Consider the following 24,042-nt stretch of genomic DNA (forward strand, 5'->3'; position numbering starts at 1 on the left):
GTGATGTCGACCTCAGTATGTCTCCAATGTTCTGTCATGTGCCAAACCAGCTGGACATTTCTTTTGGTAGACAAATGTAGCTATTCATGTTGTATTTGCTGGAGTATACCACCCTTGCAGCCCTGGTGTTGCAGCCTGGCTTCCACTGCAGCACCATCCTTGTGGACACTCGATGGCAGGTGGGGACCAGGGATGCTGAAACATTTTCTACCATGTCTTTTAATCTACACTATGGTTCTTCCATCCCAAACACCTTTCACCAAAACATTTTCAATTGCTGTGTCTTCTCCAACTCCAGTTGACAAAGTATCCACAGCCTGCACCCAAACAGTTATCTCTTGGGCTAAGGATACTCAGATTACACTAGACGAAACCACCCAGATATCTCAAAATAGCCCCTTGCTAGCAACATCTGCTTCCCAAACAGAGAATCCTTCAACTGAACCTAAAGCAACTCAACAATCAGAAACTATCAATGACACTGAACATTTTCAAGGTGAAGCCCACTTGTCCAACAAACAAAAAAAACAAATGAGAGGACTTGGAGGTGCCTTCTCCTACTTAAAGCCCTGTGGGGGTAATACTTTTGGACCTCTGCAAATGGAGGTAAGTCCCTCATTCCCAGTCCAAGGGAATGGACCTCCTTCCCGCTCATGATCTGCAGTTGAGCCACCATTAGTTGCTCTTCTACAATTATCTAATAGAAATGCAGAGGACTAAGGAACAGTTTCAATGATTTGCAATTATCAATCCAGGATTAAAAACCATCAGCTTTTTGTTTACAGGAAACTGATTATAAACATACTGCCTAAAACCAGATAAAACAACTTTTGGGTAGTGCTGATTCAAATCGTAAAGGGAAGATATTAGAAGACTATTTCTGACAATGCTTTATGCATTTTTAATGATAACTCTAAAACCTATTTACATCCAAGTACAGGCACCTATTCATCTCTAGATTTATCACCAACTCTGAGCTTCTAAATGAATTTGAATGGCCAGTCCATGACGACCTTTGTGGAAGTGAACATTTTCCCACTTATTTCCAAACAATAACTCCATCTGATGTTCCCCCATCATCAAGATGGAATTTCACTAAAGCTTTTGTTCGAGGTTCTTAAAGCAAATTAAATCCTGATCGTTTTGTTGATGTTCCTGATTCAATAAAAGTGTTCTCTGATTCAATAAAAGTGTTCTCTGATGAACTAAACAAAATAGCTGATGAATGCATTCTCAAGTCCTCTGCAAAACCATGGTTTAATGATACTTGCAAACAAGCTAGGAAGGCACAGAAGAAACCTGAACATTTTTTCCCCTCACCATCCTATGGTACATAATTGAAATAAATTCACATGCTAAAGCGTGCAAGCAAAAGTCTTGGCAAGCTTACATGTCAAAAATAAATACATGTACCCCCATGTCCAAGGTATGGAACATGATAAAAAAAATCAAAGGTAAGAGATCTAAATCTGCCATTAACCATCTTAAGAATGGGAATGAGTCGTTAACTGATAAATCTGATATTGCAAATAAACTGGGTGAAACATTCCTCTTCCAATTATGTGCCTCAATTTCAAAAATACCAAAAACAGCAGGAAAAGAAAGCTATAAACTTTAATTCACATAATGGGGAAGATTACAAAGAAATATTTTCCATTCATGAACTACATATTGCCCTCTGACAAGCTCACGATACTGCTACTGGAGCTGATAACATACACTATCAACTCCTGAAGCACTTACCAGAATCATGTTTACAATCACTGTTAAATATTTTTGATGAAATTTGGACATCAGGACGATTTCCACCATCTTGGTGTGATGCCATTGTTGTTCCAATACCTAAACCAGGATGTGATCACACCGATACATCAAATTATTGACTAATCTCATTGACAAGCTGCATTTGCAAAACCATGGAACGCATGATAAATAATCGACTAGTCTGGTACTTAGAAACCAATAATCTCATTACAAATATACAATGTGGTGTCTGTAAGAACAGACCCGTGAAGATTCTGGGGTAGAATAGGTCTTCAGCAACCCATGCTTGCCGTAAAAGGCGACTAACGGGATCGGGTGGTCAGGCTCACTGACTTGGTTGATGCATGTCATCGATCCCAATTGCGTGGATCAATGCTCATGATATTAATCACTGGATTGTCTGGTCCAGACTCGATTATTCACAGACCGCCGTCATATAGCTGGAATATTGCTGAGTGCGGCGTTAAACAACAAACAAACAACCAAGCGTAAGAACAGAAGTACTATCTATCATTTAGTACGTTTAGAATCATTTGTTAAAAATGCTATAATAAACAAACAACATGCAGTGTCTATCTTTTCGATATCAAAAAAGCATACAATACTACATGGAAACATGGAATTTTAAAAGCTTTACATAACTTTGGATTGCAAGGCCGTTTGCCTCAGTTTATATCCAACTTTTTAACAGACAGACAATTTCAAGTCTGCATGGGTTCTACCCTGTCTGATCATTACAATCAGGATCAGGGTGTCCCACAAGGCAGTTTTTTGTCTGTCACATTATTCAGCATAAAGATCAGTAGTTCATCAAAAAAATTCAATGATTCCATTGATGGATCACTTTTTGTGGAGGATTTTAATATTTCCTGTTGTGGTAAAAATATGCACATTATTGAAAGGTAACTCCAATTATGTTTAAACAAAATTCATAAATGGTCACTTGAAAATGGTTTTAAGTTTTTAAAATCTAAACTGAATTGCATTCAGTTTTGTCAAAAATGTAAGCCACATAAGGACCCTGATTTAGTTTTGGATGGAACTCCTATCAAAATAGTAAAAGAAGCCAAGTTCCTTGGTATTATATTTGACCATCACTTGACCTTTCTACCACATCAATTACTTAAAAAATAAATGTTAGAAGGCACTTGATCTACTGAAAGTCGTTTCAAATTCGAAGTGGGGAGGGATCAGAAAACCCTCCTCCAACTATACAGAACGCTCATCCGCTCTAAATTGGATTATGGCTCCATCGTATATGGTGGAGCTTGTAAAAGCAATTTAAAAAAACTAGATGCTGTTCATCATCAGGGCCTGAGGCTTTGCCTTGGAGTTTTTAGTACCTCTCCGATACAAAGTCTGTATGAGCTGTCCCTTATGCAACGCTGCATTAAATTGTTTTTTGAAATCCAATCCAGCATACAACTGTGTTTTTAATCCTCTTTATGAAGAACTTGACAATAAAAAATCATCTCTTATTCCACCTCTTGGAAAAAGAATACAATCTCATATTTCTGCTGCTAAAATAAATCTTGATGATATTGCCCCCACTCAGGTTTCCTCTTCTCGCCCATGGAAGTACAGCCAGAGGTGGACCTAACATTAACTAAACTAAAGAAATCTGCCACAAATCAACTAGTTTATCAACAACAACATAATGAATAACAAAAAACATATGACACCTACAAATCTATATTTACAGATGGATCCAAGGATGGTGACACTGATGCCAGCGCCACTGTCATTGCATCCAGGACTATCTCATCCAGATTACCTGATAACTGTCCTATTTTCACACGGAAGCAAATGCTATTTTAACAGCACTTAAATATACTCACATGCAAAAGAAACACAAGTGGTTTTAAGCAAATAGGTAACAAACACGGAACCATAAATTGATACGAGTTTTAGCATGTAGTGAAGCCTGATGGTGTTATCAATATTTTTGGTTGCATTTTGGAAATCCCGAGTAAAAACGCAACATAAAAAACGAATCGCCAAAACGCACCATTTCAATGAATATGTGGGTATCATGCATCGAAATCGAAAATGCACGAACTGTCATGAATTGTAGTGGGTATAAAAGTGTCGCCGATTCTTGGACCTACCACTCCTTGGTCAACAATGCCACGCCTAACTCAAATTCAGAGAAACCAGGCTATCGGACATTTGGAAGCTGGAGAGTCTGTCCAAGATGATGCCCGTCATTTCAACGTTAACATAACCACAATTTACCATCTCCTGCATCAATACAATGCTACACAGACCACAGATGACCTTCCTCGGAGCGGTTCCTAGGGTCACCACACCTCGACAAGAGCGGCAGATTACCCGTCAACATCAGTGACATCCGTTCCTAACTGCAAGTGAAAGTGCTCGACAGACCATAGGAACACATAATCGACACATTAGCCGGGAAACTGTGATCCAACGTCTCCGTTCCAACAACCTCAGATGTCACCCACCAGCACGTCGTCCTGTTCTTCAACCACCACATCGACAAGCACGACTTCAGTGGGCACAGGGTCACCACAATTGGCGTCATCGTGAGTGGAGACCTGTCATCTTCTCTGATGAAAGTCGCTTTTGTGTCTCCCATGCAGACGGAAGAGTCAGAATTTGGCGGCGTCAAGGTGATCGTTTCGCTGACAGAAACTTTGTGGAAAGGGATCCATGGGGTGGACCTAGCGTCATGGTATGGGCAGGGATTGGACTGAATGCGAGACTTGGACCCATGTGCCTTCTGAATGTTGGTCAAGGTCGGGGACACAGCGTCACTGCTCAACGGTATATCGACCAAGTGATCAGACCCCACGTTGTTCCATTTTTTGCACAACATCAACAACACATTTTCCAGCAGGACAACGCTCGTCCCCATGTTGCCAGAGCTACCATGGCCTTTCTGCAACAACACAACATCCGTGTTCTACCGTGGCCAGCCCTCAGCCCTGATCTGAACCCCATCGAACACTTGTGGGATGAGGTTCAAAGGCGTCTGCACAATGTGCGCCCAGTCCCTACAACTGCCTATGAACTACGCACAGCTGCTCTGGATGTGTGCAGGAGGATCCCTAGGGCCTTCACAAATCGTCTGATCCACTCAATGTACAGGAGATGTGTGGTAGTGATCAATGCTAATGGTGGTCACACCAGGTATTGACTGACATTTTGGGTATTGACCCGAAACTGTGTAAGCCCTTAACATTTGAAAAAAACATTTATGTCATCTGCCTTTTAATCCATTAAACTGTCTTCAGTCAAATTTTTGTCAATCTTGCCCTATTAGTATTTCTTGTCTTTACTGTTGAAAATAAATAACATGTATACTGCATACTCGACTTGCGTTTCTTTTGCGTGTGAGTAAACATGAACAGTTCATAATCTTTATAGATTCTCTTTCTTGCCTTCAGGCTATTAAACACTTGTCTTGCACACATCCACTTTTAATTGAAACTGTTGAATTGTTTAATTATCTTGCTTCTGGCTATGTCCTGCTTGACTGTGTTGACTTTTCCATCACAAGGGATACTGTAACCTTAGGTTCCGGGTACGTTACCCTTCTACCTATGGTCACTTCTACTTATCAACTACTCCTTGGTTCTAGGGATGATGTAGCTATCTCAAAATCACAAGTCCGATGGTTTGCTCCAGTCCTTTTTATTTATGATAGAGTTAATCATAAATACACACACATGGTCCTCAGATATATTCTTGTTGTTGCCTGATATAAATACAACACATACCTAGATGATGGTTGAAGAGCCTGATGGTTTTTCTGATGAACGTTAACTCTACTTCTTTTCTGACTCGGGATCCCAAAACCACAGTGAACCGTTCTGTTCAGCTGTATGCTCCCGACTCCCCGCACCACTCTCGGACAACTCACAAAATACTATCGATGATAATTTTAGCTCCTCCCTCCAAAATCACATTTGACATCATGAGAAATGAGTCATAATGGTCATTCCCCAATTTCCATAGTAATTAGTTTTATCATCAAGCCCTTTGGTCTAACCAATTTGATTACCTCTCTAGGGTCATTGGTCAACTCGGACATACTCATATAATCAAATACCCTCAAGTACTCTGCCAGACTGGAAGGCACCGAAAAGATACTTAATCATGTTATTTTGACATTCTAATCAAGCAGTAATACTCATAAATATTTGATCACCATAAGACTAACAATTTTGTTCCATCTATCTGTCTCCCGTCTGACATTTTTATTGCAAGACCAATTCTACTAATTCATTGTACTAATGAAAGGTAAACTCTATCACTTAAGAGAAGCAAAACCAATCATCACTTGCCCCAGGAGTGTTGCCCTGACCCTGTATGGTCACTTCTCTCATATGCATCCATATTTTACCCAAAAGCTTAATTTAGTAAACCATATTTTAAGTAAATATTAAAAAACCCTTTTTCCAAAATACCCTGGTTATCATACTTATTTCAAATTATCATCTATTAAGGATCACTTTACTAGTATTAATTCTCATTTAATAATGTTTTTTTTATGTTAGGCTAACTTTGCCAATAATGGCCAACACTTGAAGGGATGATGTTAATCCTGCTGGTGTCCATGCAGGTGGCAAAGGTACTGTAAGTCCCCATGATCCCCAGTATGGTGATATATCTTCAGTTGCTGGTGATCTACCTTCAGTGGCTGGCAATCTATAGTCCGTTTTTATGATGTTATTGTTCTGTAAAGTGCTATACTTTTTTATGATTTCATACTAGTTTTATATCTTTTTCTGTAATAAGTCCAGTTATTTTTGTATATGTTAACCCTTGATAGTCACGATATGGCTGAAATATTGCCCATGTGACTTAAAATTCTAACTCACTTACTCCACATTTGCCTGTTCCCCTGTTAGTCCATACATGATATCTATTGGTAGATTAATCTCTCTACTAAAAGCATGGTAGTTTGGAGTATACTTGTGATACAATAGGGGGTTATCTATTTTTAGACATGGTGCCAATTAGTGTGATTGATAACTGATTATGATGTCATCGTGTGAGGGGAGAGGGATCCATGTTTTGTTTTGGCTTGAGGCGGGGTCACAGATTTCAACTTCTATTACATTCAGGTAAATACTAAATGTTGTAAAATAGAAGTAATTGTAATTACAATCACTGCAATAGTTTAGACAGAAAGTAAATAAATCTTTGTTGTTTATACATTTGTGTGTTCAATGCGTAATTTTTAATGTAATTTAAATATTAACATCCTTCTGTTCTGGCCAAGCTCATAAATAATCCAAACAAGGCCACCCAGGTGCGTTACACTTGGAAGAACTGTGTACACTGGAGTTATAAGCCATTGTCACCAGAGACAGATGTTCATCCCAGTCACATTGATTTTTGGCAACATTCTTGCTCAACATATTTACAAATAGTCCTCATAAAGCGTTCCACCATTCCATCAGATTCTGGGTGGTATGGACTTGTACATGTTTTTGTGATGCTAAGTCTATCATACATGGAATGAATACAAGTGATTCAAAGTTTTTCCCTTGGTCAAAATGTAGAATTTTTGGATAGCATTCCTCATGCTTTGTAAAAATAGTCCATAACCACCACAATAAAACGGTTACCTCTTTCTGTATCTGGCAATCCTTTCTAGTGGTTGAACAACTGGGTTAGTTGTTTCCTTTAACGGTGCTTTTTGAGGTTGGCAAGCATTCCCTTACACACAACAAGTACATGTACCACACCATTCCTTTACATCGTGTTTCATGCTTATCCAAAAGAATCTTATTCTATCAAGTGTGTGTTTATGTCCTAAATGTCCAGATGTTGGGTTGTCGTGGCAAAGTTTCATTATTTCTTTCCTCATACATTCTGGAACAATTCACAATTTCTTGGTACTTTGGTTCTAGCCTTTTCATTGCCCGATTCCCATCTGTAAAACAAAACGCCATCCACCACTTCTATTAAGTCCCATTCAGAGTCCTTGCATTTCTCTTGACGCATTGTGGATGTGTTTCCAGTCTTGCCAATGCCCATACCTCACTCTATACTTCTTCCCATTGCTTCTCTATTTCAATTTCATTTCTGTTTGTCCATTCATTGTACTCCCACTCAGTACGCAGCTGACATCAGAAATTTCTTCAAGAAAATCTTGATGGTACTGTGAACAAGGCTTTCTTGACAGCTCATCTACATTTCCATGTTTCAGGTCTGGTCTGTGTTCAATTCGAAAATCAAATTCTGCTAAAGATTCTATATATCTTGCAACTTGACCCGCCTGATCCTTGAAATTATATAACCATTTCAAAGAGCCATGATCATTTCTTATCAGAAACTGACATCCAATCAAATAATGTTTAAAATGGTTACGTATTTGTACAACAGCAAACAGTTCTTTCCTTGTTGTGCTGTATCTTCTCTGTTTTGCTCAGAGCTCTGCTAGCATATGTAAGAACAGTTTCTTTCCCATCTTGAATTTGACTCAAAACTCCACCTCTCCCTGTATTGCTTGCATCTGTTTCAAGAATAAATTCCATATCAAACTGGGTGTATGATAAGATTGGAGCTTCAGTTAGCTAATCTTTAGAAAGATTCCTCACACTCTGCAGCCCATACAAATTTCTCTCCCTTGTTTGAAAGTTTGTGTAAGGGTGCCACATTCTTCACAAATCGACGATAATACGAGAACATGCCCAGAAATGATCTCAGTTCAGTGATATTTGATGGGGTTTGCCAATTTCGGGCAGCTTCAGTCTTAGCAGGATCAGTTGAAACACCTTGAGCAGAAACAACATGTTCAAGATAATTCACTTCTGTTTTAAAGAGCTGACATTTCTTTGGTTTAAGCTTCAGCCATGCCTTTCTCAGTTGATTAAGTACTTGTGAGAGTTTGTCTACATGGTCACTGAAATGTTTGCTATGAACAATCAGATCATCAACACAGATCAAACAGGTGTCACCAAGTCCAGCTATTGCTTTCTGCATAAGTCTAGAGAAACCTGCAGGATCATTTGTGACCCTAAAGGCATTCTTGTGAATTGGTATAACCCAAATGAGAAAAAGGTGTTTTTTCTTTATCTTCAGGTTCAACTTCAATCTACCAATAGCCAGACGCACAATCCAGGCAACTGAACAGCCTAGATCCTGACTAACCAGTGTATCATCAATAAGAAGGACTGGCATGCTGTCTCTTCTCGAGTGAGAATTCAATCAGCGAAAAGCAAAGCAAAATCTTGTTTCTCCATTTTTCTTGGGTACCAACACAATTGGTGATGACCAAGGAGTAGTAGATTGTTCAATAACAGTTTTCATTTCTTGAATCATTCTTCCTCTTGTTTATGGTATGGTACTCTACCTGGAGGCTGCTTGATAGGTTTTGAATTGCCAGTATCAATCTCAAATTTGACCAAGTTAGTACATCCTAGATCATAATCATCCTCAGAGAAAACATCAGGTTATTTCAACATCTCCTTCAACTGTTTTGACTCAGTTTCTAACAGGTCTCCATGTGGAATCTGTGAAATCCATGCATTATTTTCATAATGTGTAATTTGTCTGTCTGTATGAGGTTGCGCATTTGACAAAGTTGCAATATTTCTGTCAGATGTAGACATGGTCGATGTATAGATATTCTCATACAAAGTTATGTTTTCTTAAGTTACATTCATCACTCTAAATGGAAAGATATTGTTTTCTGGATCAGCCAACACATTTGCAGTTAATATCACTTTTCTGTTGAAATTTATCTGATGGCTCCAAATATCCAGTAAAGTTAGCAAGTCAAGATGAATTCAGTTTTACTGGAAATACCATTTCATGTCCTGCTGGTACTTCATTAATCTACAATGAATGTTTTCTTACCTTCAGTTGTTAATGCAACAGAGTGCCATCCAATCCTCATTCTCTTTTGGGACATATCAATTGTCGTTTTCATGATTCACAAAAAGTCAGCACGGAGAATTAGATCACAACAACTATCAGGACACACAAATACCTTTATCCGTTTATTCTTGGGTCAATTCAGATATTTATGTAAGTGTAACCACTTATCCTGATTTCCTGTAATTTGCTGACCATGCACGATTATTGGTGTCCTCAAAATTTACTTGAAATCCTCATGAAGACATTTTTCATCAAATACCTGAATTCCTTCCACATAAACAGAAGCATACAAGACACCTTCTTCCACATTTTCAAAATCTACATTTTGTTGGGTCTCACTGTCTTTATCAATGAGAGCTAAGGAATCATCCCTTTCCCCTGGTCCCTATCCATTTAAATTCCTATTCCTGCCCTGCAGTCTTCTACAGTCCCTTTGAATATGGCCAGGCTGTCCACAGTTGTACCATTTTTGCTGTTCTTATCCTTCTGGCCCAAGGTTAATAATTTAATAGTATCAGCCATTCCTGAAAGGACATCTTGTTGTTGTGCAACCTAACTCATAAGTGTTTCTTGCTGCTGAGAAATTTTCTTAATCACTTCATCTTTCACAATCGGTGAAACTGTATCTGCAGAGATAACAGGGCATCGAAAAGTTTCTGGTGCTTCAACAGATAGCCAATGAGAGGCTTCTCTCACTGCCTGATCCAAGGTTTCCATTTTTGCATGGCTTACAAGAAAGTCCAAGTTCCTTTGGAACTAATCCTTTAATAAACTGATCCATGGCCAGCCCATCAACATCAATAGCTCTCATATCTGGGTAAGCTCTGCGAGCTAATTTTCTTATCTCTGATCAGAACATCCAAACACTTTCTCTTTTCAAGAACTTCCTACCTTGTAGCTCTACCTTGTAATTTCGCCTCCGTTCTTCGGGAGAAAATATCATTTATTGACATCAGATAACAGTGCAAAGTCATTCTTTTGCACTGTTGTAAAACTGTGGTAGATTGATTTTGCTTCATCTTTCAAACACAAGGCCAAACACTTGCCTTTCTTGACATAGTCCAAGTTATTCATCTCCGCACAGAGTTCAAACTCTCCCAACCATTCCTCCAAGTTTCTGCCTCCTGGCAACTCTTCTGGCTTAGCCACTGGGCGCACATAATTCTGTCCCCTTCCACTATGAAACAATCCCACCGCTGCCACCAATGTTAGATTGGAATATGGCCCAGATGACACAATGATGATGTTGCAAGAAGACTCAAGTCGCCGGTCAACTCAAACAATGTTTACTTGTTCAGATCAAAACAATAACTGACAACACAACAGTATTACTATGATGACATCATCACAACACTCACACAACCATTCCAAACTATGTCTACATTGCGTTCTATTTATATACTCGTCAAAACAATTTAGGGAACACTGATATTTTTTAGCATTGTTCATTCGATTCCTTTTAAATTTGGTATATTGAAGACTGCCCTTACTCAAGTGACTTCAGAACAAAGAATTTGAATCATACTGGACTCGTCAGCGTTCATTTTGACCAGCACTCATTTTCATGGAAATTTTTGTTGTAATCTCCTCCTCACAGCTGCCGTAAAAATGGAGATCGTCCATTTGCTCACTTATTCTCATGAAGCATGAGCCACAAGGAATTTTTGTGCGAAATTTGGGTTGATAAAGGCAGGTCGCTATGAAACTGCATCACTGTGTACAACATGCCACAACGCCGACACCTCACGAATGAAGAACGAGCCAGAGCTATTGGGTGGCTTAATGAGAATGTTTCGCAGCGGGAAACTGCTCGAAGGTTAAATGTTAGTCCATCCGTCATTTAAGATTACGTCAGCGATTCCAACAAACTCAGACAGTACGTGATAGACCAAGGTCAGGACGCCCTCGTGTGACAACAGGAAGAGAAGACCGGTATGTTGTTGTTGAAGCATTGAGGAGGAGAACAGTCACAGCAAACTATCTTCGAAGGCAACAGAGGGCTGCTAGATGAACAAATGTCAGTGACCAAACCATAAAATACCGTATGAGGGAAAGAAACATCAGGCCCCAACGTCAAGCCGTTAGACCGCTTCTTCTTCCGCGTCACAGGGCAGCCATAGACGCATGGGCACAGCAACACCGACAGTGGACAAGACAACAGTGGTCAGCAGTTCTTTTTTCTGACGAATCTCGGTTCTCACTACAGCATAATGACGGTCGTGTTCTTGTCTACAGACGGCATGGGGAACGTTTTGCTGACGTGAACGTCAACGTCCATGAGCACAATCATTTTGGTAGTGGTAGTGTCATGGTGTGGGCCACCTTCTCATTTCATCACCAATCTGTACGTCATCAACGGGAATTTGAATGCTGTTCACTACAGGGATGAGATTCTGAGACCAATGGTGATTCCTTGTCTTCATCGAATAGGCCCACAGGCGGTTTTCCAGGATGACAATGCTAGACCTCATCGTGCACACATAGTCACTGACTTTCTGGGACAAAACAATGTTACTCGCATGGCACCCTTTGAACAAGTTGATGTCTTTCTGCTCTCTAAAAGATGTGACAAGTACAGTTGAAGAAGATATAAAGTGTTTATTTACTGTTATAGCATCTTGCCAGCAATACAGTATGTTTTACTGAAAAAACAAACTGGCTTTGAAACTGTTAAACGTATTTCATGTTTAAAAGTACCGTATTTTCTTGAGTAAAGTGCGCACCCCCCTCTAGCGGGTTCAATATTTTGGAAAAAAAGAAATTTGAATATTATGCGCAGAAAAAAATAACACCGTACCCCTTCAGCGAAGTCCGGCAAACAAACTGGTGATGAGAAACTTTGTCAGTACAAATTTGAAATTTGAGATAAAAAATCACCAGACATGTTGATTTACCATTTAAATTGTATTTTTTGTTCAGCTAGGCATTGTTTTATATCCAGGGATTAAGATTACCTTGTGTATTTTCTCGTAAACTAAGCCGGACACAGCTGTACACACGTTTTCTCGGAATCTACCGGTGATTCGGTCAAGACACACCCAATGATATAACTTAACAGGATTTTAATGCAAGGATCGGCAAAAGTTGTATCTGAAACTATTTTTTTTATCGGGAATAATGTATTCCAATATCTTGTTAATTTAGATGCAGCTTTTACTAAACATATTTAAAATAATAATAACCCTAAGCGAAGCAGCTGATCGCTATTGCCGGGTATTATTTTTTACATAGAACCAGTCTGACCATTCACCGTCAAGGCTCCCGTGCACGTGATCGCTTGATCGCGAGAATTACGTGTTGACAGAATAATCCAACAAAAACAAATATGGCTTTTAACGAATCAAAGTATGGCAGTTATGATATATGTATCCATTCTCTGTCAACTAGAGTTTGTTTCAAGGCGTCAATAGCGGTAACCTGACTGTGGTTGCTGTTAATAACGGTGAGTTGTGCGATCTTCCGATCTGCCGAAATTAATTAAAACAATATTAAAAGGAATTTTGAATAAAATTAATGGAATAAGTTACAAACATAAGTCCAAATATACAAAGAACAGTTTTTCTAGCCAGACAGTGTAATTACATGAATAATTTGAGAACTTCAGTATGGATTTGTTGACATGGTATTTCCGGTGTTACGTGCTCACGGTAATGTCTTTCCATGGGGGAAAAAACATCAAAACTCATTAATTCGTGTATTATGCGCACCCCCTTCTACACAGCTGTTTTTTGGAGAAAAAAAGTGCGCACTATACTCAAGAAAATACGTAAGTAAAACTGTGTTATGAAAATATCGTATATATCGCGATACATGCTTTCCAAATCGATGCATCGTATCGTGGGCTGTGCATCGGGATACAATACTGTATCGCCGTATCGTTACACCACTACTAGGCATCAGACGTCGAACGTGACTAACCACAGTTCCGGGTAGTCTTGTGGGTACCAGGGTCCTTCTCAGTACCCACCCGACCCGAATACCTGAGTTACCTGTCCCAGCCCTACCTCACTTCTATTTTTTGGTTATTGTAACCCCAAACAAAATAACAATTGATGATATCAAAGGGGAGTTTTATTTGGGGTCATATTCAGTGTATGTTATGAGAAACAACGAACACATGTCTTTTACTTCTTAAACATAGATAAACGAGCAGGTAAAATTTCGGATGCGTACCTTTGAGAAGCTTGCAATGGCTCTTTTGTACTGCTTCACGTGAATAAAATGTTCCCCTTCGTCCCGGTGCGTTTCAAAGGTAACTTGGGCATCATGATTATCGGTGCCATTATCACTTTCACTATCCTTGCGACCACGCCCTCGACCTGGCATAATTAAAATCAATTTATATTTCGTTTCACAAAGATAAATAGCAGCAGAATGATCTCTTCGCCTGTCTTCGTGAGGGCACCCTTTTCGCTTTGCAGTTGCTATTAGAAACGGCTAGCTTTACTTCTTAGTGTCGCATTTTCATATTTTGCGCGCGCGTGATTTCTATTCTTGTTTACACAACAACTTAGTGGCCCAACTCAGACATATCTAACTACATTCTAATGCATTATCATTCTTAGTATAATTCCGGAAAAGTCGAAACTGTGTCTTGAAACACGCCTTCCGGGCATTCCATTCGTGACCAACTCGTGTTATTCCGGGACAATCTTCTTGCCAATCGTCACCACACGCCCTTCTCCGTAATAAGACTCCTTCCCCTATCGATGAATAATGTTATGTGGGAAAATACGACAAACCAATCACAATGAGGGTTTGATTTCAAGTTCTTCGTCAAAGTATCCCTCAGGAATAATTTTTTTATTTTACATAGGTCTTGCAACTGAAGATATACCCAAGTCACAGTTAGCGGGCACTGATCTGAACCCCGGGACTGGTTGTTGCCTTTGTTATTGTTTTTCCCCGTGAGTACCCGGATGATATAGCAGAAATCTAAACTAGTTCGCGACCTGTGCTGCGCAATTCGTAGGCGCATTTGTCACTATTATTGGAAAGTATAAGGGCGTATGGTCACATTGATCAACAATGTTTTGTAAATAATAAGGAAATGTAGGTATCTTTGTGGGTAGCATCGGTAATGGTGAGTTTTGATAAGTCACATGCTTGGTAATTGTGCGATTTTCGTTCACACTATTTTGACTTGCAACACAAAGTAAATATTTTTCCTGAGCATTGCTTATTTTATCGTGTTTTTATCAATTTTCACTTAAGAAATTTATTAAAAGCCAAAATATTCAGTTATTTTACATATTGACTGAAAAATATGTCCATCTGTTTTATTTTGATAACGAAATCCAAACATTTTTATGTATCACCAAGTGACTGAAAATATTGGAATTAAAAGTACATTTGTATAAAAATTGTTTGGCTTCTAATTCTAGCATAATTAATCTATTGTGATGTTTTTGACCGTCTTAATATTTTTTAGTCAATCTGTTAAATAAATGGACAGATTTTTCAGTCAATTTGTAAAATGACTGAAATATTTAGACATTTTATAAGTTGCTTGAGTGAATAACATTTTACACATTGACTGTAACATATACCCGCTTACAAAGGAAAAGACTTGTGAAAACAATCGCGCATCGAAGAACTTCCCAACCAAGACGTAGAGGAACAAGAACGATTCTGTTCAATGCTACAGCAAATGAGAGAAAACAAAACGCAAATATCATAATTACAACCTACTAAAGTTATATGTATAATTTTAGGCAGCTTCCGAATGTATCCGTGAATAACGGAACAATTAATATCCCACACGTCTGCAGCTGTGCAAAGAAACGTATTCGATGTCACGTGTCTCTGTTAACAATCCAATAATTAAACATATCGTTTCGGGATATTATAACCCGTGTTCGGTTCTCAACTGATCACTTGGTTTATTTCATAATGTCCATGGTTCTTTAAAAACATCCATTTAGTTAGGTAACAATGAGCAATAACCAAACAATGAGCAATCAATCAACGTTTTATCGGTTAACCCTTTGAACAAAGTATGTTGGTTTTACATCGGCACTTCACGCCATGATATGAGTGTATTCCGTTTGCTTTAGTAAAACCTATACATGTAAACACTTACTTTTGACATATCCACTGTGCAAGATAACAGTGATTAATCAATCAACGTATTTTCTGTTGATCCTTTGGTGGCTAGGAATGATCCGTCTTGCTTGACAACGGTATAAGGATCTATACCGAAATGTCGATTTTTACAATATTAAAGAGGTTGTTATCCAAAAAATTGTGTCTACCTTGTCATCCGCCAACTTCTAAGTAATGCCTATCAAACAATTTAGGAATGATCCGTTGATTTACAAACGTGCATATTCCATAACACACATTTCACCTCACTCCAAACCTGCGTTTAGATTGAATAATTACCCCAGACACAAGAAATGCCGCATGGGAACCTTTATCAGGTAATCTGAGTGGTGTTTATACCTGTAATAAATTCATTAACTGAGCATCAAGTGAATGACGACAAATACACAAGTGTAGGGTTATACCAGAAAATATTCATGACAACAAGGGACTAGTAATCGTATTATCCACGTAATCTGAAATCCGAAAATGCTTTCACTGCAGGGATACTTTTTAAAATTATTATTAAACTATATAACCATCAGGGGTATTTCCAAATAAGGACATCCGATGAGCTTCCGCCGTTCTTTTTGTCTGTTTGTTTAGGTTGAAGAAATTAATTGACGTGTCGAAATCATCATAGATCACGGGTGACCGATCAGTGTTCAAAATGCGTAAAACAAATGTTGCCTCCAAGTTTATTCTGCAGACGGTAGCCCAGTCTCTTGTCACGCTCAGTTGCGTAAGCGAGCAAATCGACTCACGGCAGCTTGTTAAGCTGGGCCCCGTCTCTAATATCACAATATGGCGCAAGTTGACGACGCGCATAGGGAGCCGGGATATTAGAGACGGGGCCCAGCTTAGTGAGCCCTTGCGGCCACCACTCGCCCCATTCGTGACCAACTCGTGTTATTCCGGGACTTGCAGGTTACGGAAAGGGGCGAGTGTTGACGAATGAAATGCACGAGTGGGGACGAATGTTTTTTTCGCGTTTAGTGTTTGACGGAAATAGCCGAACGGGATTAATTTTCAAAGTATCAGTCGAATGAATGTAAAAATGATCGATGTTTAGCCTAGCCTATTCCGCCTATTCTGTTAATGTTGTAATTATGTCGATTGGAAATAGGAATTCACGACCCTGCCCTATCATAACCGCCAATCTCAAAGATTACAAAGACGAGTTCCGATTGTGCCTGGCAACGTTGAACAAAATGGCGGACGAAAGCAAGTCCAAGAGTAGCACACAGTGTGATCAAGGTGCAGACAGAAATTTGGAAGAATTCATTCTAGATCATTACCAACAAGAAAAAGTGTGTATAAAGCACGAAATACTAGCGTTCATTTTCCCTAATGAAGTGTTTTGCATTGTTTCTCCAACCTTTCTTGGTCTTTCAGAATGCAGCATTTGCCCATTTCTGCATTTTGATAATTTCGCGTTGTTCTTTGTTAGTGAGATGGAATAATGTTTATCAATCATGGTCATCATTATTACATTTTATATATTATTATTTCATAAGGCTAGTAAAGTAAATTTTTTTGCGAGGTGCCACCATCCCCATCGTTTATTTAGTTTGTTGTTTCAGAGACCATATAATAGAGGGACGGCCCTCACGAACAGTTTATCATAAACATTCAGCGCTACGGTCTGGCATGTAACTGATACACCCCGACCCCCGCTGTTAACCTCCCTGTACCGCTGCAGATGCGCAGACATTCACGACTGACCATTCTGGTAACCACGTAAACAATATTACATAGTATCAGGGGTAAGAGTTAATTCCCTTAGCCGAGATTTCTCCGACTACGACCAGCGACAATCCAATAAAAGGACGTCTCTTAGCGGATAACAAAGATTTTTTTATGATATCTCTCATTAGCAAATGTCAGTTGGCTGCAAATTATTTGCTGAACATGTGTGTTTTCCGGGACATTTATTTCAATTTACATTCGCCACAGCCATGGACGACTTCATTCACTGGGACGATTTCGTCTTGGACCTAGATATGCCACTTGAAGAATTCCCACTCTTCAACCAGGGGTTGGTTTCGGATGACTCTTGGTCTAAATAGAATGACAGTGATGTTACCGCAAGCCGTTGGTAAATACCTCCCAAAAGGTTTCACTCAAAGAAAAAGATAGGAAATGAAAATATGATGTCTGTCCACAAGCGTAAGTTTTCGAGGGCGTGTGAAGGAAAAGCCGTTCCGTTATCATGTATTCTATTTGTTTTAAAAATCAGATAATATATCTCATTTTATACTGCAATTGTTAACTATTATAAATAAACAAATATACCAAATCTACTACGAACGCCACAGAAAACAACGATCCGGTAAATTGCACAGGAACTCAGGAAGTGTAAATAAAACTCATCTAGAAGCAAGGAAGACACTTGTAACATATCACCATATTCCCGATGTTTACAAAATATATCTCCAGATTAACTTCATATCTTATAATAAGTCCAGACTAGATTTACTTGCAAAAATGCATGATCACCGACTGGTGTAAATGCTTTACTATTAGCCAGAAAAAAATGACGCCATATTAATGTTTTTATTTCATGTAAATTCGCTACTATTTTGTAATGCTAATAGTTCCAATGAATTAAAAATACACATTAAACTACGACCGTTGTTCAATTAATTTTTGATGTGTCCGACAATGAGCTTCGAAGGAATCAAACGTTATTGGTTAATGCCAGTTTGGGGCTAGCAGTGATAATGGGGTTTGCCAGAGCGAGATAAGTTTTTTTCAAAGGGAGGCTACTGTTAAATTCCAAAGCAAAGATGACGATTGTAATTTTACAATCGTTATTTAATATTACCCGATTAGTTTGATATGCCAGCATACAAATAATTAGGCATTTCATGTATAACAATATAGCTTCAACGAGCATGGTAACAGATATATACTAGTATATCGTAAACTGTAGTAATGTTTGTAGTTTTCAAAATTGTTTCATCATAGTTTTCTATTTATATCTGATCAATGAAAAACAAACTTTAAACTCTAACCTTGAACGAGGCATGCAACTATTACTATTAAAACAAAACATCACAAACTCTGACATATGTAAATGTTTTTTTCATAGAAAAGGACAATAGACCATCTATTTATTTTACTGAATGACACCTTCGACCTTGTTGTCTCGAACTTCTCTCCCGACAACTGCCGATATAATCCTTCTTCTTTCTTGTCATTTACAAAACAAATGATAATTTTATAATACAAATATTTCATGTAACAGATTTTTATTTTTGTATGATGTTTTCATTGTTGTGTAAATACACAAAGTAAGTAGTACCTTCATCATATTTACATTATTATGATTGGGTTTAGGCCCATATCATATAGCTCATAATCAATATTTACACGGCATAAAATAAATCATTGATTAAATGAAGTAATGATTAATAAAGACAAAATCTACAGAAGATAACAAATATGTAGTATTGAAGTATGTAGTATATGCGCGATATGTGATAGAAGCCTAACTGAAACAAAGTTAAACTTACGAAGAAATGGAGAAATCAATGGTAAAAAAAATACGCGTCTTACAAAAACAATTCTAATATCATACAATATAAGTCACTTTGTTTCAAACGATATATGCGGTTGATAATCACAGACAAAATGCATGTTATGTCGTCTGCTATATGTTAATTTAACTTAAAATATGTGACGTAAAATATGGCCTTGCGCCAAAAATCATACAAAAAACCTCCCGATCGTACCTTAATAACTTTGGTACCAAGCCAAAGGGGAAATTGTGATGAATGTAAAACTTTTTAATTCAGGACCAATAATAGGAACACATTCGTCTGAAAGCATGCGAAAATTAAGAGTTGGGGTGTAATTATTTTGGGAAAATTCAGATTTAGTCCCATTTCTGGAGTCAAAATCTGAAATTTCGCATCCGCCCTAAATTTGTTAATGGCACCAAGCCAATTTTTAACATATCTCCTTTTTATAAACCTTGGTAACCAAGGACTTTCATTGTGAATTAGAGGCCATTATTGAAAATCAAAATCTGCACTTTTGCCGATTTTACATGTGCGCTATTTTGTTCTCTCGGACAAGGACAAAGCGTGATCACAGTTATCAAATACAGTGACAACGACATGCTTTAGGGCACCAACAAATCTCAGTTGTAATGTTAACAATGTTAAGAAATATATGAGTGTAAATATGTATTGTGAAATATATCTTTTGCAAGGGAAAAAAAGGCGACAATGATGACTGCAGTGAACGTGTTTCTGCTCGCTTTCGGACAGGCTGCGCAGTTACAAGCCGGCCCTCTATTATATGGTCTCTGGTTGTTTGTTGAAATATTCCAGCTAGATATATGACGGCGGTGTTTACTTAGTAGCGATACCAAGAATAATGTTGTGCATCTTGGGATAAATCTATATAGGTCCACTCTGTATCCTCGCATACCTTTTTAGAGCCCCAAAGAAGCATTTCTTCTTACGTGTCTTGTAACAAGAGCAATACACTTAAATTAAGTCTGACTTTTGAGAACATTTATTTCGGTTTACAATTGGATATGCAATGACCACATCAGGTCAATTTAATCATGATGATGCATCACAAAGTGAGAGGAGTCAAACAGTCATCAATCTTGTTACTGTCACCTGATTTTGAGCCCGTCCATTACAGTCATGTTAAAAATAGATGCACAACATGATCAGTCAAATGACATCACAGACAGGAAGTTTACAAACAGCAGCCGATACATCATCGTTGCATATGATTGTTCTGATGCAAAGTTATCTATCAACAAATCAATTTTGATTAAAATGTGCATAAGTGAAAAAGTACGTTTCGCGGTAGGTTTTCATTACTTATTGAATATCTTAAAATGTGTAGCCTAATGACTTTAATCCGTAAGAACCAGCGCCAAGTGGCAAACACTTCGATGCTCTTCAGTGAGCTTTGAAGTGTCGGACTTGATTAAATCATTAAGTGCATGGTTACATATTGTTTATTGGCTCGAAAAGATGTGAGGCTCAAAAACATGTTATGTGTACTGGACACATATTTCTGTGTCTTGTAAAACCCTGGATTAATTTCCCTGTAGAGTCACTCCTATTTCCACTGTCATCAGTCATCAAATTAGCATATTTAGCAGCGTCGGTCTTGGAGAGTAGATGGATGGGTGACCACGCTTGACTCCTGAAAGTTTCTAGGGCTTCGGTCCTGCCCCACTCTGAAGCACATGTGATGTAGCTATGCTAATATTCTTTCAACCAGTTTCTTTTATTGATTTAACCAAATCTTTATTAAAAATCATGATATCAATTTAGTTTCCCGTAACTTTGACCTTTTTCTTGGTTTCAAGATTGTTCATAATTCTTATGAAACTTCTACCTCTATTACATATCTGCCATAAATCCTGTATTTTGGCTTCATTCACACCAACTAAAATTTTCAGATTTTCAACAGACGTCCTTTTCACTGTCAATTACACACAATTAGTTGCCGCCATGTAGTCTCATAACTACCCACGCCGTGACGTCACAATGGCGGCCATATCACTTTTTTTAGGTGTGTGCTAGATTTAACACCTATTATAATAGTAGTGACAATCTAGCACTTGGTAGTAGGTCACATTAATCTAAGATTATTCTCATACCGTATTCGACGTAATAAGCGCCCAGGGCGCTCTCAAAATTAGAAATAGGGGGCTCCTATTAGAATATTATATTGGTGGAAAAACAGAGTTGAAAGATAAATTTCGTGGTTTATGCTGACAGACTAAAATGTTTATATGCGACAGATATATTTTTCCAGAATTTAATTGCCCATAATTAAGAATGCATATAACACACGAGTACGTATTATACGCGAATAAATAAGTTTTGTGTACATTGATCAATCGGAAGGGGTGCTAAATGGGATTGTTCACAAGCCAATATATTAGCAAATATCGCAGTGGGCGCTTATTAGAGCGGGGCGCTTATTACGTCGAATACGGTAATATTGATATAATAACAGACATATAGTAGTATAGGTAATGATGGTTCTGTCGCAACCCCACTGGAGCCAGATTTATATACCTATACCGCTACTACAGATGGGATTTTTTATGTGTAAACGCTGATGCGATTCAATGATCGCCGTGAGATTAAGTTAAATTGGCTCTAGCTCACCACTACCTGGAGCCAATCAATGATACCATTAGCATGATTAGTACAAAAACGATGATGAGACTAAACTAAATTCTAATGAAAATATTCTCTATTATTTTTACTAATACGTATACCATTATTTTTAACAAAGTGATATTCAACATTTTTACTAAGTTCTTCGTTCCTTTTACTAGGCGACTAGACTATTATACAGTGAACCCTCGCTATTGGGCTCTTCGATAAAGCGCTACCTCGGTTACTAAGCGCGGTATCGCATGGCTCCCAAAATTTATGTACACTTTTAATACTGAGAGTTTTACACAGCCGTGATTGTATTGTTGTTCGTTGTTCATTTGCACATAACGCTTCTCATTGCATAACCAACCGTTTATCGCTGAATGGAGTTCTAATAATCTGTTTGAAAACATCCGTGGCAAGTCCCAGAAATACGATTGTTCTACTAGTTAACTTTTCACACTATACATCCTTTGATCTTAGAAGCGCATGCATGCAATAAAAGAGAACCACAAGCGAAGTTTATTTTCTTAATTAGTGGGCAATCCAATTTGAGGCGACACTGTCAACTCACATGTAGTTGCTGTCACAACACGGCGGTCATTCCTTTTGATTTGGATCAAGTAACCGTATCAAACCAATTATTCTGGCTTGAATGTGTATCTATATTTGCATGAATGTGTATGAATGCACATAGTGCTGGTCAAAACTGTCGTTTTCCGTATTTTAAGCAACATGACCAATCAATGCCACTGAATCACCCTGTACTTGTGTAATGAATTGTGATTGGCTCTTCACTCATAGCGTCTGTTACTACCATTATCGATCGATATTTTCATGTAAGTAGACTACATTCACATTGAATGTGACAGTTAACGCTTGTAAATAATAACAAATGGCGAAAACATAATGGATATATATTTTTACACTATGAACGGTAAACAACTTGTATCATTGCAATGTGCGAGACAAGGCGAAGATCGTGAGATTGGCCCCGCCTCGGCCTCGGTTAAACGGCTCATCGTCTATAACGCCCACCAATTATTTGGACCCCATTGGTAGCATTGTAGCGAGGGACCACTGTATACTCTTCTTGGTAATTGGAAAGAAACAATTGATGACCGTATTTGGTTGGTTTGACATCATTGATATAATATATACCTTGTGGTAATTCTCTCCATTTGATAATTTTGTCCCTGAGCATAAATGCTTCGATAGCTTTTTCGAGTTCTTCCTTTGTTGGTTTGTTATTCTCCATTATTATATACTTATGTAAGCATTCGTCTAAATGAATGTATGATTTTATGCGGTGCGATCTAATGATAGGAAGCAATCTATTTTTAATCTCCAACAAGTTCTTTGGTTTTGGCACAGAATAATTGACGCGCTTGTTGCCTCCCCTGTTCTATGAACTTTTTTTTCTCATCTTTGCTAATACCACTGGTCTTACGAGAATTTGATCTAATCTCCTGCTTCATTACGTTGTATTTGGTGAGTTCTGACAACACTAAATGAAACTCCTCCTCGGATATCTTACAATCGGCCATTGCTGTTGAAATATGGTCCTCAATGCTGTTCAACTTTGCTTCGGCGAGTATCCGAATATTATCATGTTTTAATGCTTTCTTTTGCAACCTACGAGAAATAAATTTTATAGTTATTCCTGCCAGTCCTGAGACTCCGGCGGCTATTTCCATGCCAAGTACGATAGGCGTGGCGATTATAGTTGATAGGAAACCAACACCAGCTACACCGAGTCCCATGCCAGCTGTTACAAGCGCAGTGTCAACTCCATCAAGAGCATTCACAGCTCTGCGATACTTTTTATACAATCCAAGCCTCAACTCCCTCTCCTTCTCTATTCGATGTTTTATGTCGCTTATTTGATGTAATCGAAATCTATCAACAGTATCCATCTTTTCAGATGCTTCATCGAGCGCTGGATAAAAACCCATAGTGTTTATTATTAATCATATAATAGTCTTTAATTGGTCTTGCTTCAATGTAGTATACATCAACCTTATTAAATGTATATTATACGGCATGAATATCTTAGTAAGAGAAATGCTGTCACTTTTAATAATTTGGACCCCCTCAAGGGTTGCAACGGGTAATGCTCCCATATAAATAATACTGCAACGTTGACGCTCGTGTTTCTCGAGCCATTTAATTGATAGACCTGGTAATA

The 24,042-nt window shown here is 38.3% G+C and overlaps 2 protein-coding genes across 2 annotated transcripts in view; one reads left to right on the forward strand and one right to left on the reverse strand.

The window, feature by feature from the left end:
- Window positions 1-14,481, reverse strand: part of LOC124115104 (outer dynein arm-docking complex subunit 4-like) — a 192,275-nt gene extending 177,794 nt beyond the window's left edge. The window contains exon 1 of the mRNA XM_046475921.2: window positions 13,795-14,481. Coding sequence (XP_046331877.1) covers window positions 13,795-13,947 — 153 coding nt within the window. The 5' untranslated portion in view covers window positions 13,948-14,481. The remainder of the gene's footprint in view (window positions 1-13,794) is intronic.
- A 2,211-nt stretch (window positions 14,482-16,692) lies between these two features.
- The window catches only part of LOC124115105, a 54,155-nt gene continuing 46,805 nt past the window's right edge, over window positions 16,693-24,042 (forward strand). The window contains exon 1 of the mRNA XM_046475922.2: window positions 16,693-17,015. Coding sequence (XP_046331878.1) covers window positions 16,770-17,015 — 246 coding nt within the window. The 5' untranslated portion in view covers window positions 16,693-16,769. The remainder of the gene's footprint in view (window positions 17,016-24,042) is intronic.

This window comes from Haliotis rufescens, unplaced genomic scaffold, assembly GCF_023055435.1.
Source record: "Haliotis rufescens isolate VD_foot unplaced genomic scaffold, xgHalRufe1.0.p SCAF_4, whole genome shotgun sequence".
In the NCBI taxonomy this organism is placed as follows: domain Eukaryota; kingdom Metazoa; phylum Mollusca; class Gastropoda; order Lepetellida; family Haliotidae; genus Haliotis; species Haliotis rufescens.